The sequence below is a fragment of the Besnoitia besnoiti genome, chromosome V, assembly GCF_002563875.1.
Source record: "Besnoitia besnoiti strain Bb-Ger1 chromosome V, whole genome shotgun sequence".
NCBI lineage: Eukaryota > Apicomplexa > Conoidasida > Eucoccidiorida > Sarcocystidae > Besnoitia > Besnoitia besnoiti.
Window position 1 is genome coordinate 3,176,100 of NC_042360.1, and position 16,880 is coordinate 3,192,979.

The window sequence follows — 16,880 nt, forward strand, 5'->3', positions numbered from 1 at the left end:
AAGAGCCAAAATCGTGACAGATCTGAACAGGTGGCACGGGTATCTACAACCGGAACAGTTGATGCATTACAAACTTACGCATGTTGGGCCAACGTCTTCTTTGACGCGGTCGTTCTGTGGGTCTCATCTCTCCAGATTTCCAACCCCAAACTCCCTGTATGCAACTCTGAGGGTGCAGAGTAGCAGCCATTGTCTCTAGCCTACTTCTACGCTGCTATGGAAACTCGTGTCTTTGCTTCCGAGTCCGAGTAATAGACATGAGAAGCTGTTTCACATCGTAATAAAAAGCATTGCAGGGGCACCTACCCTTTTGTGTTAAAGCGCTAACAGTGACCTAAGCGACCGAGCGGAGTACAGATCTTTTTTCGAAAGACGACGCATGAATAGAAATGCGCCACAATCATACACACACGCGCGGTACGTAGGTTGCCCTGTCGTTCCTGCATATCCGTTGCTCGCTGTTTCCTTTGACCGATAACAGACGACCCGCGAACTAGGACAGCTCTCCAATACTCATTCAAGACGGCGGCAGTATCTCGAAGCAGAAAGACACCTCCGAGTAAACCTTTCGACTCGGGTTCGCAATGCGTCGCTCCTCCCGCTGGGTAATCGGCCGGCTGGACATGTCAATGTGAATGCGTGTCAGGACCGTCGATGGCACATAGAGGTTTCTGCGAACAAGCCTTTTGCCTAGCTTTCCGGAACTACCGGCGCGTGTGACGTCTCCTTTTTAGGGTTTAGGGTAGGTCATATACGTGCTAGAAGCGACGGCGAGCCGCAACTTGAGCGGAAAGTATGCTGACACATCTACTCTACCGCCCGTTTACGAAAAGCGTACGTGAGTGCCCGCGGTGATTTCGGAGTCAGTGCCTGCCCAGCAGCGCCTGCCTCTTAGTATTACGCTCTCGCGACACAGTATCAGCTCTCACGAAGCGATCCCATTTTAGCAAGTGTAACATGTAGCGGAAAGGCCCCCAGGGTCAACCGGCCTTCCTCGCGCGCATGCAAAACGGCGGAATTCCTCGAGCCTCTCTGGCTCGGCGAGATCGCCGCGTCTGGAGACCCCCAGCCGCAAGGCGCCACACGCAAGCAGGACTGCAAAACCGCGCATGCGCCCGCACGCGAAAACCGGCAGCCCGCTCTGCGGCATGCGCCCAAACATCTTGTGCTCAGCCTCACCTCAACGGGCGGGACTCTAGCGGCGTATCGAGGCTGCAGAAATGCGGTCTGGGCGTGCCCCCGCGGTTCGCAAAATCCAAACCCGGCGCAGATGCAGAACTGCCACTGCTTTCGAGCGGCCCTGGCCTCGACGGGCGCGACAGGGGGAGGGGGGGGAGTAAAAACCGCGAACAGTCCTCACAGCCTTCTTGGCGGCGCGCAGCATCGTGGAGGAGTGTGACCATAGACCTCTGGTGAATGCCGCGCATACAGCAAGCATTTTCGGTAGGTAAATGCCGAGAGGAAACGTGTCGAGCCGCAGACACCGGACCTTCTGGCTTCGGCACCATACTCGCCTCGCGACTGCGATACGCGGCCGAGTCGGGGGCGAACGCGCTAGTCCACGCGGACGCCTTCCTCCTGCGCCAGCTGCAGCGCGGCCTGGAAAGCATAACCCGTCAACCAGAAACCGATCTTTTGAGAGTAAGGAAATGCAGAATGAAGGCGTTTCAGCGACATCTGCTGCCTGAACCCTCCGCTCTGTACGTTGTGGCAATTCCGTTTGCTTTTACATCATCCTCGCGCGCAATTCTGATCAGCGACCAAAAATAGACATCCCGGCCTTCCTACAAGAATATACATGGTCGTGCTTCACAGCGGCACAACTGGATATGCAGTGATAGGAGTGCCGGCTAGGTATACAGCCTCATAGCGGCTCGGTGTGTGCGCCTCTCGCTCGGTAGCCCGCATGTAACTACCTTTTCACTGATGCCGAGAAGATGAACGAGGAGGAAGAGGTTTCGCTGGTTGAGCTGGTAGTTGGAGTTCTCCTTAACGCGTTTTTTGGCGCAAAATGCCACACCCATGCCTGAAACGAAACATCCAAAGCACGCCGGTTGCGAGCATCAGCTGGCAGACACCCCTCATGATTCCTTGCGTAAATCGCTTCGGCACATCGCATGCATGGACGCGAAAAAGCGTATCTACACCGGACGTGTGCATCCATCACAGGCCGCAGTGCGGCCTCGCACTCGCTCAGAGGCCACAACGGGAACTGCATTTGTAGGCCAGAGTCGCCTCTCGAGAGCGCAGCAAGGAACGGCGAGACCAGACGCAGTCGAGCTTAGAGCGGCCGAAAAACTCTCCCACAGTGCCCTGTCGGCGTCTGCTACCTGCATGAAGAAGCAGGGGAATATCGTTGGAGCCGTCGCCGACGGCGATGACTTGGTCGACGTTGACTTGCTCAACCTCTGCAAGCATGCGCATGAGGGAGACCTTCCTCTGGGCGGTGACAACGGGGCCCTCCACTTCGCCGGTCACGGTTCCTGAATCGGCAAAATACGCAGCGAAAAAAACCCTGATGCCGGTGAGACCGAATGCGGCGCGGCGGAGGTCGAGTTTAAGGCCGGCGCACAAAGCTAAAGGAACCGAAGACACGAGGAAGGACTGACGATCAAAAACATGAGTAGAGACAGACACCCGCAGGCACGCAGAGAACGTGTTGTCTTCGTCTCTCGTCTTTGCTAAAAGGCACCCGCGAACGAGAGACGCAGGCACCACCCAGCAGAGGGCAACGTGTCTGTGTACCAGTGTCGGGGTCGATCTGGAGGTGATTTGCGAAGGCGTGGTGCAACCCGAGGAGCTTCTTAATCTTTCTGGCAAAGTACGTGAAGCCACCGCTGATCACCGCGAGTCGATACCCTAAATGTCTCAAGATGCGGCAGAGCGCGGCCGCGCCAGGGGTCGGCGTCAAACGTGCTGCCACAGCGTCCAGCGCAGACCTAAAAAAGCAGGAAAAAACAGACATTCGTGGTAGACGCATGCAACGTGAGCCCGTGAAAGCGAAGATAGCCCTTCACCACACACCCACCGTCAACGCGTTTGTTTTTCTCGCGGATTTCTCACTCGCGCGGCGTCGCCAGTCACCCCCTAGCACGCATGCATCTGGTCGACACGCACCCAGCCGCCTCCGTGGACGCGAGACCGGATGTCTCAAAAACTGAAACCCCACTCCTCACTATGAGCAGTCGCCGCTGACACGTCCTTCCCGGCGCCGAACAAACCCACTGACATCGTTACGGCAGCACTGGAAGCCAACCTGACAGCCGCCTCCCTCCCCCTCGCCTCCACGACCCCCCTCCACCGCTTGAGACCGCGGGCCTAACAGCCGCCGATTGAAGGACGGTGTGGGTTGTTTCAGTCTCGCACGAGGCTAAGCCAGTCAACGGGCGCAGAGGGGAGAGGCGCGACTCTAGAGTCGACCCAGCAAGCTGCTCACCGCTTGATGCCCTTTAGCATGCTGACGCGCTTTATCAGACTCGCGTGGAAGTCCAATTGCCCCTCCATGGCCGCGTGCGTGATCGCCGCGACCTCCTCCATGACTCCAGCCTCTCTGGCGAGCTCGTCAATCACTTCTTCACACACCAGCGTGGAGTCCTGTGGCACCACAAAACCGCGCCCAGACAACCATATGCATGCATATATTACTTCATTTATTTACGCACAGCCAGAAATATAGGGAAAAAATGCGGGTAGCTGACCTGCTTGCTGTAGACGAGAATTGTCAGCTCACTGGTATCGTGAGATACGCCTGGGGGAGCTCCGCGTAGGCTCGCTGAGCAACTCACCATGTCGAATACCACAAGGCGCAGGCAATAGCGAGAGATGTCATCGGCCTGCAGGGCGACGTCCGCGCCGAAATCTGCAAAAATCCAAGGAGGAAGACACGCGAGTCTGGCAGGCTAAATCGTATTACCTCTTGAATCGCTCACACGCAAAGGGTCGTAGGGTTTCCGCGGCCTCCTGAGGCCTGCGACTCCATTTTTCAAAGACGCGAAAGCGGAGACGACACACCAACCCCGGTGAGCGTCTCAGCCCGGCGTAGACCGGCGTCTAGGATACCGACCAAAAAAGCTGAAGACGAAGAGATCAGAAAAACAAGGCTCGGAGTGAAGAGCATCGTGACGAATTTCGCGTACCGGAGCAGACAGAGAGCATCTGTTTCTTCAGCTGCTGCACGTCGACGGAGGGCCCAATCGTCATCCGCAGGCGGATCGCTTTCGCCACATTCATCGACAGCCGGTCGATTTCTGGTCGATTAAACAGCACCAAAACGCAAGAAATTTGCATCGTTTCGTGGGCTGGGGCAGCCTGCGTCGTGGCGCACGCAACGCCGGCTGCGGTCGCCGCCCCAACCCAAGTTCCAAAATTGGGATTCCCAGTTTCAGATAAACCTTATTCTGAAGAGGTTATCCTACGAGTTGAATGGATTAGATCTCGGCCTCCGTCTCACCCCTCGGCCCCAGAGGGCACTGTGGGCAGCCCGCCAACATGCGTATATATATATATATATGAATGCATATGTACGTGCATATGAGGCACATATGCAAGCGCCTGTGAACGCAGAAAGACTCCAACTTCGTAGATGCAGGAAAAAGTCCCTGTATGCGTGGTGTGCGCGTGAATGGACACGCGTGGAAGGCCGCGGGCCGCGGTGAGGCCGTCTCTCTCTCCCAGCCCTGGCGGCGCGGTATTTTTTGTTTCTAGACTCGCCTTCGATGTTGATGAAGTGCGCGTACAGCATGGTGAAGATGTGGACGAGGAGCTGCGGCGAGACCGACGGCTCCTCCATGATGACGAGGTAAAAGGATCGGTCGGGGCCGCTCGCCGCCAAATCGCCCCCGACAGCCATCTGGCCGCCCTCGTCGCCCTCACGAGGCCGGCAGCCGGTCTCCATCCCCGCCGCAGACGAGGCCGCCGAGGACGCGGATGCAGAGGAGGCGGGGGAGCCGGCGAGGCCTGCGAGAGGGTCGGGGAAAAGGAAGCGTCCGCTGCTCGGCTGCAGCTGCGGAATGAAGGAGGCCTTCAGTCCGAGGCAGGAGGCGACAAACAGCACCTCCTTGACCGGCGACAGGTGCTGAAGTGGCGACGGCGCGGAGGAGAGCGCAGTCGGCACCGCGAGCGCGGAACTCGAGAAGGGCGGAAAGAAGGGCGAGGCGCACGACGCGAACCCCGCGCCGGCCGAAGGCAAATTCCCGTTCGTCAGCGTCGCCACGGCGGCCGCGGCCACGTTGGCAGCCGTGGCTGCCGAGGGCAGCGAAGAAAAGGAGTCGCTGCGGCCGCTGCCCGAGCTCGTCAGGCGATTTGTCGTGAGAAGCGACTTCGAAGGCGAACTGAGGCACCCAGACAGCACACGCGTAAGGGGGGACAGAGGACGCGTTTGCCGCCCACGCGCGAGTCCGTACGCTGCAATGGTGAGCCGCCATGAGCAGACGAAGACCTCAAGAGAAAACGCTCGCCCGCGCGTGGAGAGCATTCGAGGCGACACTCACAGGGACTCGCGGATCCAGCGAATCGTCGATGTGGTCTTTTGTTCTTGACCTACCTGGTCCAGGAGAGCGTCAGCCCGAGGCAAATGTGGTGATGCAGGTTGACGAGCTGCATCGCTGCAATGCCGCAGGAAGACCTGTCGCCGCTCAGGCCGCGCACCGACGCCGGTGTACATACACCCGAGTTCCCGCCTCCACTCCGCGTTTGCTCGAACGGCCGAAGCGCCTCAATTATTCTGAAGTCGCACACAAGAGACTCCAGCAGGTGCGAGGTTAGGCCAACGCGAGTGTGCATATGCATAACGCATACATGAGTGGACGGATAAGGAATGAAGGCTCCTGGGGCCCAGCCAGCCGAACTCGCCTTTGTGCCCTGGCGACCCCACACGGCGTTCTATCCAGCTCGCCTTGGCGTGTCGCCGCCGGCTTCCTCGCTCTTTTCTTCTCACCTCCAGAGTTGCGGTGTGGCGTCGTTACTCCGCACCTGGCCGTAGACGCATACGACAGCTCTCTCGGTTTTTCTGTCGCTCGCGCCGCCGCCGCCAGAGCTGCTGGCAATTGAGCACACAGACGAGACGGCGCGCAGCTGCGGTCGGTCTTCGAAGCCCTCCCGCGGTAGCTTGGTGAGGCGCTCTGTGGGGCTGAGCGCGTGGGCGGCCTTCGCGACGGCCTGCGAAGGCACGAAGGCCCGCGAAGATGGCGGCGAAACTGAAGACGACATCGAGGCACCGAACGAGGGCGTGGAGCCGTTCTTCAGCCCCTTCACGCACGCAAACGTGGTCGCTGGCGACCCGCCTGCGCGCTCAGGCGCCTGCTGGGTTCCGTCGTCGCGCGGCGTTTTCGCGGCGCTCTCGCTGGCGAGCTTGCCGCCCCCCCGCCGCGGCAAGCCTTCTTTATCGCCGCTGTAGCCTCTCCCCGCCCCGCTCCTGGGCGTCGCGTCACCCGCGCGAGCCTGCGCCTGCAGCGCACCGTCGGAGTATCCTGCGCTGTCGCCCGCCTCGTGGTGGGGGGTCGTCCGCTGCGCCTCGGCCTCGACAGACGCCGCCGCATTCGGCAACGCGGAGTTCTTCAGCGCGCACAGCGCCTGTGGAGGCGGCTCCAGCGCCGACTGGAGAACGGGACCGGGGGACAGCAGCCGGCCGTTCGCGGCCTCCGCCGCAGCGCTGTCGCGCGCCGCAGGCACCAGCGACGGATGAAGGAGCTGCGCCATCAAGGCCACCTGGTGCTTCTGAACGAGCGCCGTGAGGCCCAGAGGATACGCCGCCTCGAGAGCCGCCGCGGCCGACGAGGCGACGAACTGCGTGTGGAACTCCTGCAGATGGCGATCTTTCATTCCTGGCGCAGCACGCATACCCCGCACACACCACCCTCCCCCCAAGTCCTGAAGAGAAAATCAGCTGGGCTGCGCGTCGCACGCCTGCGTGCCAAGATGGGGGAACTCCCCCTGCGTCACCGCGGACACATCAGAATCGACGCGCCAACGACCAGCAAGAAGAACGCACACCGCCGAGAGCGGCGGAAAACGAGGGCCGAGACCCAAGCGGCGTTCTCCGCAGGGACGGTACCCAGAGAGAAACAGAAAAGCGAGAGAGGAAGAGGAAAGGAGCCCCCGACGCACCCTGACAAGGAGGTGAGCGGCGACGGAGACGCTAAGACGTGAGCCACTCGCGGACGCAAACACCTTCTGCAGGCCGAGTTTTCTGGCGACGCCTTCTTAGCGACACACGAGGATGAAGAAGAACGACTGTGGACGAAGAGGTTAAACGCACGCATGGGAGAGAAAACATCGAACAGGCCGAGCGACAGACGGCGGAGAAAGAAAGATTAATTCACCCCGCGGACGCAGGGAATGACGAGCTGTGCCGCCCCGAATGTAGCCCTACCGAGCAGAAGAAGGAATTTGGAGATATCCCGATTGCGTCTCGCGTTGAAGAAGCAACAGAAGCCGGCCGCGCCGTGAAGAAAGTCAAACGTCTCATACTGAGCAGACACGAAGGAAACAGAGGGAAGTCGTCTCAGTGGCGACGCAGCCAAACGCCGCCCTCGCAGAGGAAATCTGAACGCGCTCAAAGGCATTCACATTCTCAGCTCCAGCCCGCCCGCCACTTCCGCACGGCGTTGAAGCGGAAGCCGCCACTGCAGCTCGTCACCCACACGCAGAGAGCCGGATCGATACAGATGGAGACGAGTAACAATCAAATCTGTGTTCATGGGTGCCCACGTTGGCGAGGACGAAGAGGGCGTCGCGTTCGAGGCGCTCTTTGTCGCGGAGCAGCTGCAGCCAATCCATTTTCCTCAGCGGATCAAGCATGTGGCTGGTCGCCACCTCGCTGGAGGAACTTCCGCCGACGACGCGCCCCGTGAGCAGGCCGTCGCGAATCTGAAGCAGCCAGCACACGCGGACAGAAGGCGAGACCGAAAGGAGGCTGCAGGCATTCTTCGACGCGCATGCGACTTCATGACAGCTCGCCTGCTGGTCGATAGACTCGCGAGAGGAGGCGAAAGCGACGGGGACATGTGGCACGGCAACAGCCAGGCTCCCGCCTCAAATGCACCGAAGCCGCGCACTCCGCATCAAACGGCGAATACGAGGCTGCGGGCGAAACAGAGGAGACAAGTGTCAACTATAATTCTCACGCACGAAGGCGAAGTGGAGTGAAGCACATGCAGCGGGAAAACAGGTACGAATATTCCCATGCTCCATGGCACTGAAGTCGCAAAGCGCGAAGAAGCCGCCCTGCAGCACAGCGCACCTCGAAATGGTTGGAGAGGACGTAGTCGACCCCAAGGAGACGTCCGACGCAGTTCGCGACCTCTTGACAGCTGTGCGTCATAAGCGCTGTACGTACGCTGCAGACACGCCCGTCAGGAAGCATCTACAGCGCATCGTCAAACCCGATTTCCCCCCTCCCTTTGACGAATGAATCAAGTCTAGTCACGCGCAATTCGTGACCCGAAAACCGAACGCCGAATACCTGCTAGGCGCGCGGAGGGTAGGGCATCCTACCGAGAGAAAGCGAAGGTTGCAGACACAGCCCCGCTCGTCCGTCAGCTGGGCCCTGCGCGTGAGAGCAATAAGGGAATGGTCCTGACAGGCAGACGCGCGGTCGATGCACTCCGCATTTTCCTTCCAAGCGCTTACCCAAGCTTCTTTAGGACAAACATGAGAAAGAAAGCTCCGCGCGTGATGCTCAAATGCGGAAGAACCTGAGAGCATGAACTCCAAAGCACGTTTTCTGTTTGGTTAAACGGCGTACAAGAACGGCGGCGACGGTGTATCTCAACCAAGGGAATATGCCGAGGACATTCGCCCCGACACTGAGAAGAAAAGAATCCTGCAGACAGGCTTGGTGACTCTCACCAGCGAGGAGAGTGATGCGCAAAAAGAACTGCTGTGGAGCTGCATAGCAGGCACATAGTATGGCGCGCTGCGCCGACGCATGCATGAACACCCAATCAACTTTTCCACGGAGTTACGAGAAGTCTTCGTTCCTCCAAATCCCACAGAAGGACGCCCAGCAAGACCCTCACGCCTATCACGACAGAGCAGCGTAGACGCGGAAAGATTAGTCTACGGACGAGCGCCAGCGCTGCAGCGCCACAAGGCAAATGCGGAGTACACGAATCCACAGAGCCACCACGCGAATGCGGACTAGACGAAGAGACGCACCTTCGTGATGAGTTCAACAGCGTGGGCGCCCTCGAGCTTGGTCAGCTTGCGCATGTAGACGCGCTCCTTGCTGGCGACACCGCCGTGTTCCTTCAGAATCGCCTGCGAGAACTGCAGACGGCACAGGAGAGCACGCAGCGTGCCGCCCATGAGCCCCGAGAAGCATGGACAGTCCCCCGATGTGGGCGACCCTGGACAAATGAGCTGCGATGGAGAACTGTATAACTCAAATCGAACGACAGAGACACTATAGTTCAAGAATCCTGAAGATGAGTCCGGCTATCGAGTCTTCGCCGACAGCCCGCAAGCGCCCACAGGCGCCCAAGAACCCTCCGAGCGCGGCAGGCCTTCTGACCGCCAATTATGAGGCCTCGCATACATGGTGGTGGGCCGTATCTCGTTTTCGGGCACACTCGGAGAGCCTGCCGCGGCAGATCGAAAATCTTTGCAAACACCCCTCCCCTTCCAGAAGACAAAAGACGAAGGAGTCTCTCCGCAGTCAGAACAAGGCGTGGGCTGGCGGAGGTCGACCTCGAAGAAAACAAACGGTGTGAGGAGGTTCACATGCGAAGGAGAGCCAGCGGCAGACACCAGTGTGTGGCGATGGCATTCAGGTGCGAGCGGGTGTAGACTTGCCTTCTCAAGGTCGATCTGGGTGTCGTTACACTGCAGCATCGCGTCAATCACGTCCTGCTCCACGAGAACTTCGTTCAGCCCAAAGACCACCAGCGAATTACACTTCCGCTTCAGAGCCTGAACAAAAAAGAAAACGAAGCGCCTGAAAGACGATGCGAAAGGAAACTCCTCGTGGCGGGCTGCGTGTTTCTTTGCAATGCGGGGGGAAACAGACGTATAATACTGTATATTCTGTCTATATTTGTATGTTTAATCAAGTATAGAGTTCTTGGAGCGGCGACGTCTTCTTCCAGGAGAGAACATGGTGAAACATGACAGCACTGTTCCTGCCTCCATACGTATGCCAAACAACGCCGGCGAGGCGCGAAATCATCTCTAAGTGACGACAGGTGGGGCTGTCGCCCTTTGAGGCGCTTGAATCCCTTGCACAAGAGCAAGGCGACGGCCTGCCAGTAAGTTTGACGTTTGAACGCTGTATCGTTCTGCGCCCTCTGAGAGACAAGTCGCTGTTGGAGCGCGGGGGGACGGCCGGCAAGGCGCACTTACAAAGTCATCCCATCTGAGAAGCATCAGGGCCTCATGCCTGCTGCAGATGGTCTTGAGCTCGTCCTCCAGCGCCTTGATCGCAGGTCTGCAGTCGCCACAACGTCCAAAACCTCCCATTAAAGTCGCCCGCGCGCGGCTCACGGGGTTAACAATCCCGCGCCTCCAGCTTCGACACAGGCGCAGGCCCGAAAGCGCCATGAGATCCGCGTGGGGAAGGCGATGCAGCATCACAGGAAGCCGCCGGAGGAGTCGCCGCGTCTGCTCTCTATAGGAGCGTCTACACGAGGCAGGGTCGCGTGTCGCTGCTCACGTGCGGGCTGCGCTTCGAACCGGCCGCAAAGCGACGCGCAGTCACGATTCGAGAAGGCCGACGAACAAAGAGCCTCCCCCCTATCACGGTGGCGATTCACAAGTCAACATCTGTCCACGTGAAGAATTGCAGGGAGACGCGCGTGTGTGTACATGCGCATGCATGCTGATACGTTAATATGCGTAGAAGACATAGCTAGAGAGTATCCAGTCATGTGCAGGAAACAAAACGCGACCTCTCAGTGAGTCGCCAACGCGAAGGCCGCATCTAATAGTTATCTTTGTAGTCGCCACATGACGAAACCACGATGGCGGAAGGTAAGCTCCGCTTGCCCGCCTCCGGCAGAGGGAACAGACAAGATGCGCGCCCAGCGTAAGCGCGTCTCTCCCGTGCGGACTCGCAACACGCACGACCTACGACGAACTCAACTCCTCTTTTTTGAAGGAGGGACAGCATTCCTCGCCCGCGACGCAGCGCACTCACTTGTCCCGGAGGACTTTAGTCGCCAGCGGAAGAGTCACCGCGGGAAACTTGACCTTGATTTCTACGCTTTGCACCCGCTCGCCAGGCCCGCCACTCGGCAGGTCGACGCTCTCGAGGCCCATGCTGAGGAAGCAAACACGCACACAACCAGAGTTCGCCAGCAGTGTGCCACGGGGGCTCTCGAAATCCTTCAAGTTGCGTCTGCGACGCCTTTGGCGTTCCCCTCTGTCTTTCCCGCCGAAGCACGAGTGAAAATGGCACTTCGCGTCCAACTGCCCAACCGAGCGAATTCCTCATGACTCAGACGTTTGGATCAAAACCGCAGGTGCTTCGCTCTACGCAGCCCCCTGTGTCGTTTTTTCTCTGCCTCCTTCTGCGCCGCGCACTCGGTCTCCTCACCTCTGCACTGTGGCTTTCGCCCTCAGCAGCGCGGCCAGGAGGTCAGACAGCAGGGCGGCTGCAAGCACCGGGCGGCTCTGAAGCACATGCAGGACGACGACGTTGCTCCATCGGGGGAATCCGAGGCCTGTCCAGCTGCCGCCTGGAGGGGGTCTGTCGTCCTCTCGCTTCGGGCTCGCGCCCGCCTCTTCTCGCCTCGCGTCCGCGGGGGCGGCCGGGCTCTCTGGCCCTGAGGCGTTTCCGCTGCGGTCAAGCGACCCGGAAGCGGCCGCGGCGCCGCTTGGGCTCGCGCGCCCTCCTCCGCCCTCCTGGCGTCTCTCAAGCCGACAGTCCCCGTCGCGCGCCGCCTTGCTTCGCGCGACCTCTGCCTCTCCCTCTGCAGCCTGTGAGGCACGCGGCGCCCTCGGCGAGACGTCCCCGAGAGACGCGTGACCGCCCTTTGGAGCCACATCTGCGCCTGGCAGTCGCTTCTCCGTCCTGCCACTGTTTTCGCTGTCGGTGCTGCTGCGCTGTGTGCAGGTGCTGCCGCTGCCGCTGCTACTGGTGCTGGCGAATCTCCAGGGGTGACCTAGCAGAATGAGGCGGTCGCGCCTGTCCTCGAAGGCCTCAGGCTCGTCCTCCAGCTCCTCGCCTTCCGCCCTGCCTCCCCCCGCGCCGGCGTCGCTGCCGGCGCCGCACGGCCGCTGGCGCGAGGGTTCGCTCTCATCCTCAGAAGTCCCCTCCATGGCGTGCGCAGCAGCCGCCTCAGCCGCCGCAGCCTTGGCTTCTGCCTCCGCGGCGGCCTGCGCGGCGATCGCGGCTTTCGCGGAGGCCTCCGCGATCTCATCGCCGCCCGCACGCTCGGCCGCGGCGGCGGCTTCTGCGGCGGCAGCCGCGGCGGCGGCAGCCCCAGCCGCCGCCTCCGCCGCCATCGCAGCGGCTGCATGCACAGCCTCGCGAATGTGTTTGCCCGACAGCGCGGCGGGGGAGCCTCCGGGGTCTCTCCGCACAGCGTGCGGTTGCGCCTGGGACGGCGGCGGCGACGCGTCGGGGCGGTCCCGCGCGGATGCCTTTTCGCTCGGCGCGCCGGCACGCTGCCGGGAGGCAGCCAAGGGGGATGACGCCTGGCTGGAAGTCGAAAAGGGCCGCAGGGGGGCGGCATGCAAGGACGGCACCAACGGAGAGAGAGAACGATCCTTAAGCTGCTGGCCCCGCAGCTCCTCGACTTCCTCGCGCTCTTCCTCCGCCGCCAAGGGGCCGCGGACCGAGCCCGCAGACGGCGAGGGAGAGTAGCACAGGTAGCCAGACGGAGAGGCGGGCAGCCGCGAAAAAGACGAAAAACCGAACGACGATGCAGACCGCTTAGGATGCGAAGGAAGCAACTGGTAGTCCAGCTCGTAGTGAACTTGCGCAGCGGTGAACAGGCACGCCTTCAGCACCTCCATCGCCACATGCTGAGCGCAAGAGGGAAAAACGACAATAGATCACAGAAGAACGAGTTGACACCCGCCTCTCGAGCCGGCAGGCACGCGAGTCGCAGGAACGCGCGTTTGTCGTGTTGTCTGCCGTTTGAAATGGTATCGAAAGTCGCAAATGACCGATCGCACCAGTGCTGATTCTGCTCAGACCGCGAGGGGACATGTGCGCGCCTCCGCAGTGGCTAAGCGCGAATATACGCATTACCGTGGGCTCGTACAGACGCCGCGCATAAGCACTGGATCTCCCATCGCCGCCCATGCATAGATAGACTTCATACATATATAAGGCGCCTGCGAACTGAGGCAGACAGAGGACCAGACGCAGGCGTAAAAGCGCGCAACTCTGGCGTACACACGCACCTGGTTCAGCTTGACATGGTAGTACAGACAGCACATGGTGCCGACTTTGATCTGGCGCACGTCGACGAGCTGCACGCCCCAGTCAGTCCCCTGCTGCGTCTCCGGTTCTTCGTCATCGTATCCCTCCGCGGCGAGCCATCTGCGCGGAAGCACAGCAGCGCAGGAGGACGCGAAGACCGCAGGGTAAAGCCCTGCCCCAAAGGCCATCTGCTGCGCCCGGAAGGCACGTGTGTACTTCGCCCGCAACCGCACCCTAATCCATAAACCGTAAACTGGTTCGCTGCGCGGCCCGAGGCAATAGGGAAGTGACATCGAAGGCGATAGAGTGGATGCTGATATCACGCATGCGGAGGCCGCTGAGCCCCTAAACTGGCTGGAGCAATGACCGCCTCGCCGGTGGCAAGAGGGCAGATGCGTGTCTAGTCAGATAAAGCTGAGTCAGAGCGCGCCTCAAGGCGGGGAGTAGAGACGAAACGGGGGCTGCACTGCGGCAACGGCGCTGACCTGGCAAACTGCAAGGACACCCCTGGTCTGTCGGAGCCTTGTGCGTATAGAATCAAATGGCATCGAGGGTGCCGCGGCTGGCCTTCGTGCGGCGGACTTTGTATGGGCTCTGACCAAGCCGCGGCTGTCTTCCTCTCAGCGGCCGGGTCGGTGGCTTGCGAAGGCGGCAGGACAGATGACAGGCTGCCGCGTCCGGCCGCGCGTTCCACGTCGACCCGCAGATCTGCTGCCGCCTCCACACAGCATTCGCGTCGGCAGACAGGAAGCTCGTCCTGCCTCTTCGATGTAGCGCTCCTCTCTGAGTCGAGTGTGTCGCCGCGGTTGCGTCCTCCGTCGTCAAATCTCGGCGACGGAACGGCTGCACCACATTGCCGAAGGTCTCCATCTGGATGCGGCGCCTCGGGTTCAGGTTTCTGTTCGCTTTCCGCCGCGAACGGGTCTTTCGTGGGAAGCTTCGCGGAGCCCGACGACAGGCCCGGCTCCGCCCCTGGGAGCGACTTTCCGTTCGAGAGCTCAGCCATGGTGGCAACGACGCGAGATTAAATACGTAGCGTGGAACGCGTAAAAGAGCGGCGCCCGGAGAGGCGTTGCCCAGCCTCACACGTAGGCACGCGCTGAACCTTTGGCGGTTTCTGGCGGCCCTAAGCCTGTCAGCAGCGCCGCAAGCCTGCTGCAGTAGAGATCCGCTCGCGAGCGGTGCCACGGTGGAGAAGAGTCGGGAAGTCACTCGCGGCGACTCTCAGCAACCGGGAGAAACCATGGCGCCGAGAAGTCGAAACATGCACTCCACGTCGGGGGGATGTGGTGACTCGTCGTCACAGGGGGCGCAGGCAAGGCTGACCTTCACTTTGCTCTTAGCAGATGAGACTCTGTGCGGGTCGTCGCCGGGGCGGAAGAAGAGGATGGTCGATGGAGGCACACCAGAGGAGCGAGCCCGACAGCCGGCGGAAAGGCAGGCCTCACAACAGTCAACACACGTGAAAATCCCCAAACTCCCGCTCCACCGTGCTCATTTCGCCCTTGGCATGAACATGACAGCCGCGACACTCTGAGGCCACGTCTAGACTCGTGCGCAGAAATAAAACGCACGCGACACGGCCGAGTCTGGAGGAACAGTCTTTTCTTGCGAACCCACAGCCAGGGGGCACAACGCGACGTCACGCATGCCTCCGCGTGAGTGCGTCTGGTACGCAGGAGCTGCGATAACGAGGATATGGAGTGCCCAGCACAGCAACACTGATGCCGTATCCGGGGGAAGTCTGCAACTGGTGAAGGATCTAGTGAGAGTAACGGTGTCCTCGAAGGCATTCATCGTCAGCGAAAGTCGGATGCGCACGCCGGAATATAGCGCCGCACTTCGCGATCTGCGTGAACAGCTGATCATTCCTGCCGCAAACTGACACACGTCGAACTGCGGGGCTGGAGAGCTGAGCTGAGATGAAACAGTCTCGCACTGACTACCAAAAAGGCGTAGAACGCTAGCGTATTCTCGCCAGATGTAGCGGCCAGACCGCGCGAGCCCATCAGCTCGGCGAACGACAGTGTGTCTCGTCTTTTTCAAAGGCGTTTTACCCACGGGCGAAAAACCACGGAGAAGGTAAAGAGAGCTGGAGACGAGACACGTAGTCTGGCGCTGAGGTCGAGCATAAGGCGAGCTATCAGCCGCGCGAAACCTGGAGGAGTTCAATAAAACCTCACGGCACACGAGATGGCTGAGAAAAAAGAATCGCGGCGGGCGTCACACCTGAGAACCTGAGACGATCTGCTTTTCCTTGGGGCTGCGAGAAACATGCAGAGCGCTCCCTGCGCGGCTGGATTCGGGAAAAAGCGGACTCGCGAACGAGTTTGGGATCCTCGCACAGGGTTCGAAAGGATCATCGACTGTCGCTGCCGCCGCAGGGTAGATGACCGCTGGCGTGCCTAGTCCTTTTCTGACAGCGAAGTGAGAGTCCTCAGAAAAACAGGCCACCCTGTGGCCGCCCTGTTTTCGCAGCCGCTCTGTTTCTACAGCCGTGTGCTCGAATCAACCAGCCACAACTCCCCGCGTCGCTGTCGCCTTCGTACATAGTCTTGCCTGTGTGTGCAGCAAACGCAGGACAAGTAAACCACCTCGGGTTGCCTCTGTACGACGCGGCCTATCCGCCTCACAGATGCCCGTGTGTGCCTTCTTCAGAAGGCCTCTGAGCGTCGTGGATTGTCTGAACGAGTTAGTCGCGCCACCTAAGGCGCCCGGTTTGTGTTGAGTGCCCTCCTTCTGCGCGCGCGGGGTACCGAACGCGACGGGTGACGCAACGGCAAGCTAGAGTCACCTGGAGGTGGGAAGGAAGTCGCACTGTTCGCCAAGGGGCGTTTCAGCTTGCAGATTACGGTCTGTTTTCGCCCAGCAGGCGATGCAGATGATTCAGAAGCGAGAACTGTCGCTGGAGTGTAGAAGGGGAGCGGAGACAGTCTCGAACCCGAGCCCGCCGGAGTTGCATGTTGGCGCTAGAGGCTCGCACCGCTCATTGGGGTTTCACTTCGCACAGCGCTCGGTGGAGCCGAGACAAAACACCAGCACTTTTCCGTGCTTACGGCCACGGGCGTGGCATTTGGGACATAGTCGGCGAGGCGAGAGAGCCGAAACGCAGAGGTCTATGCAACACACTGCAGAACATTTTTCCGGGCTCTTCGGAGCTCTCCAACAAGTCGTCTCCTGTCTACGGACAAGCGGTGTGACATTCGTTATGCACTTTTTCCCTGTATTCCACCCTTCGGTGCGGTGTTTGGTTCCTTTTCCTCTCCTGGTGGCGTACAGCCTTTCTTCTAACTTACCACGCCTTCAAGTTTCCGCGGGTTTTCGCCCCCGTTCTACCCAATTGGAACCGCGCCCGCCACCAGCGGGAAGGCCACATCTGCGGCCTCAGAGGCATTGTTGCGGAGTTTTCCTTTCTGGCCGAACTCTCTGCTTCTTCCCGCAACACGCGGAGGCAATAGGGAAAGGAGAAGCCGTGTCTATCAGTATCTGGCGAATGCTTGCGGGCGGTTTCGCC

At 60.2% G+C, this 16,880-nt stretch overlaps 1 protein-coding gene across 1 annotated transcript; it reads right to left on the minus strand.

Moving 5' to 3' along the window:
- Positions 1–1,554: 1,554 nt before the first annotated feature.
- BESB_062640 (phosphoserine phosphatase) lies at positions 1,555–14,372 on the minus strand (the record flags this gene model as incomplete). Its single annotated transcript, XM_029364678.1, has 21 exons — positions 1,555–1,599; positions 1,917–2,026; positions 2,331–2,483; positions 2,746–2,939; positions 3,437–3,594; positions 3,786–3,859; positions 4,137–4,247; positions 4,711–5,330; positions 5,543–5,722; positions 5,936–6,821; positions 7,370–7,466; positions 7,708–7,866; positions 8,240–8,336; positions 8,629–8,693; positions 9,157–9,267; positions 9,793–9,909; positions 10,339–10,423; positions 11,132–11,254; positions 11,531–12,963; positions 13,348–13,486; positions 13,852–14,372. 21 exons carry the CDS (start codon positions 14,370–14,372, stop codon positions 1,555–1,557), a joined length of 5,478 nt encoding a protein of 1,825 aa, XP_029219386.1.
- Between the last annotated feature and the right edge of the window lie 2,508 nt (positions 14,373–16,880).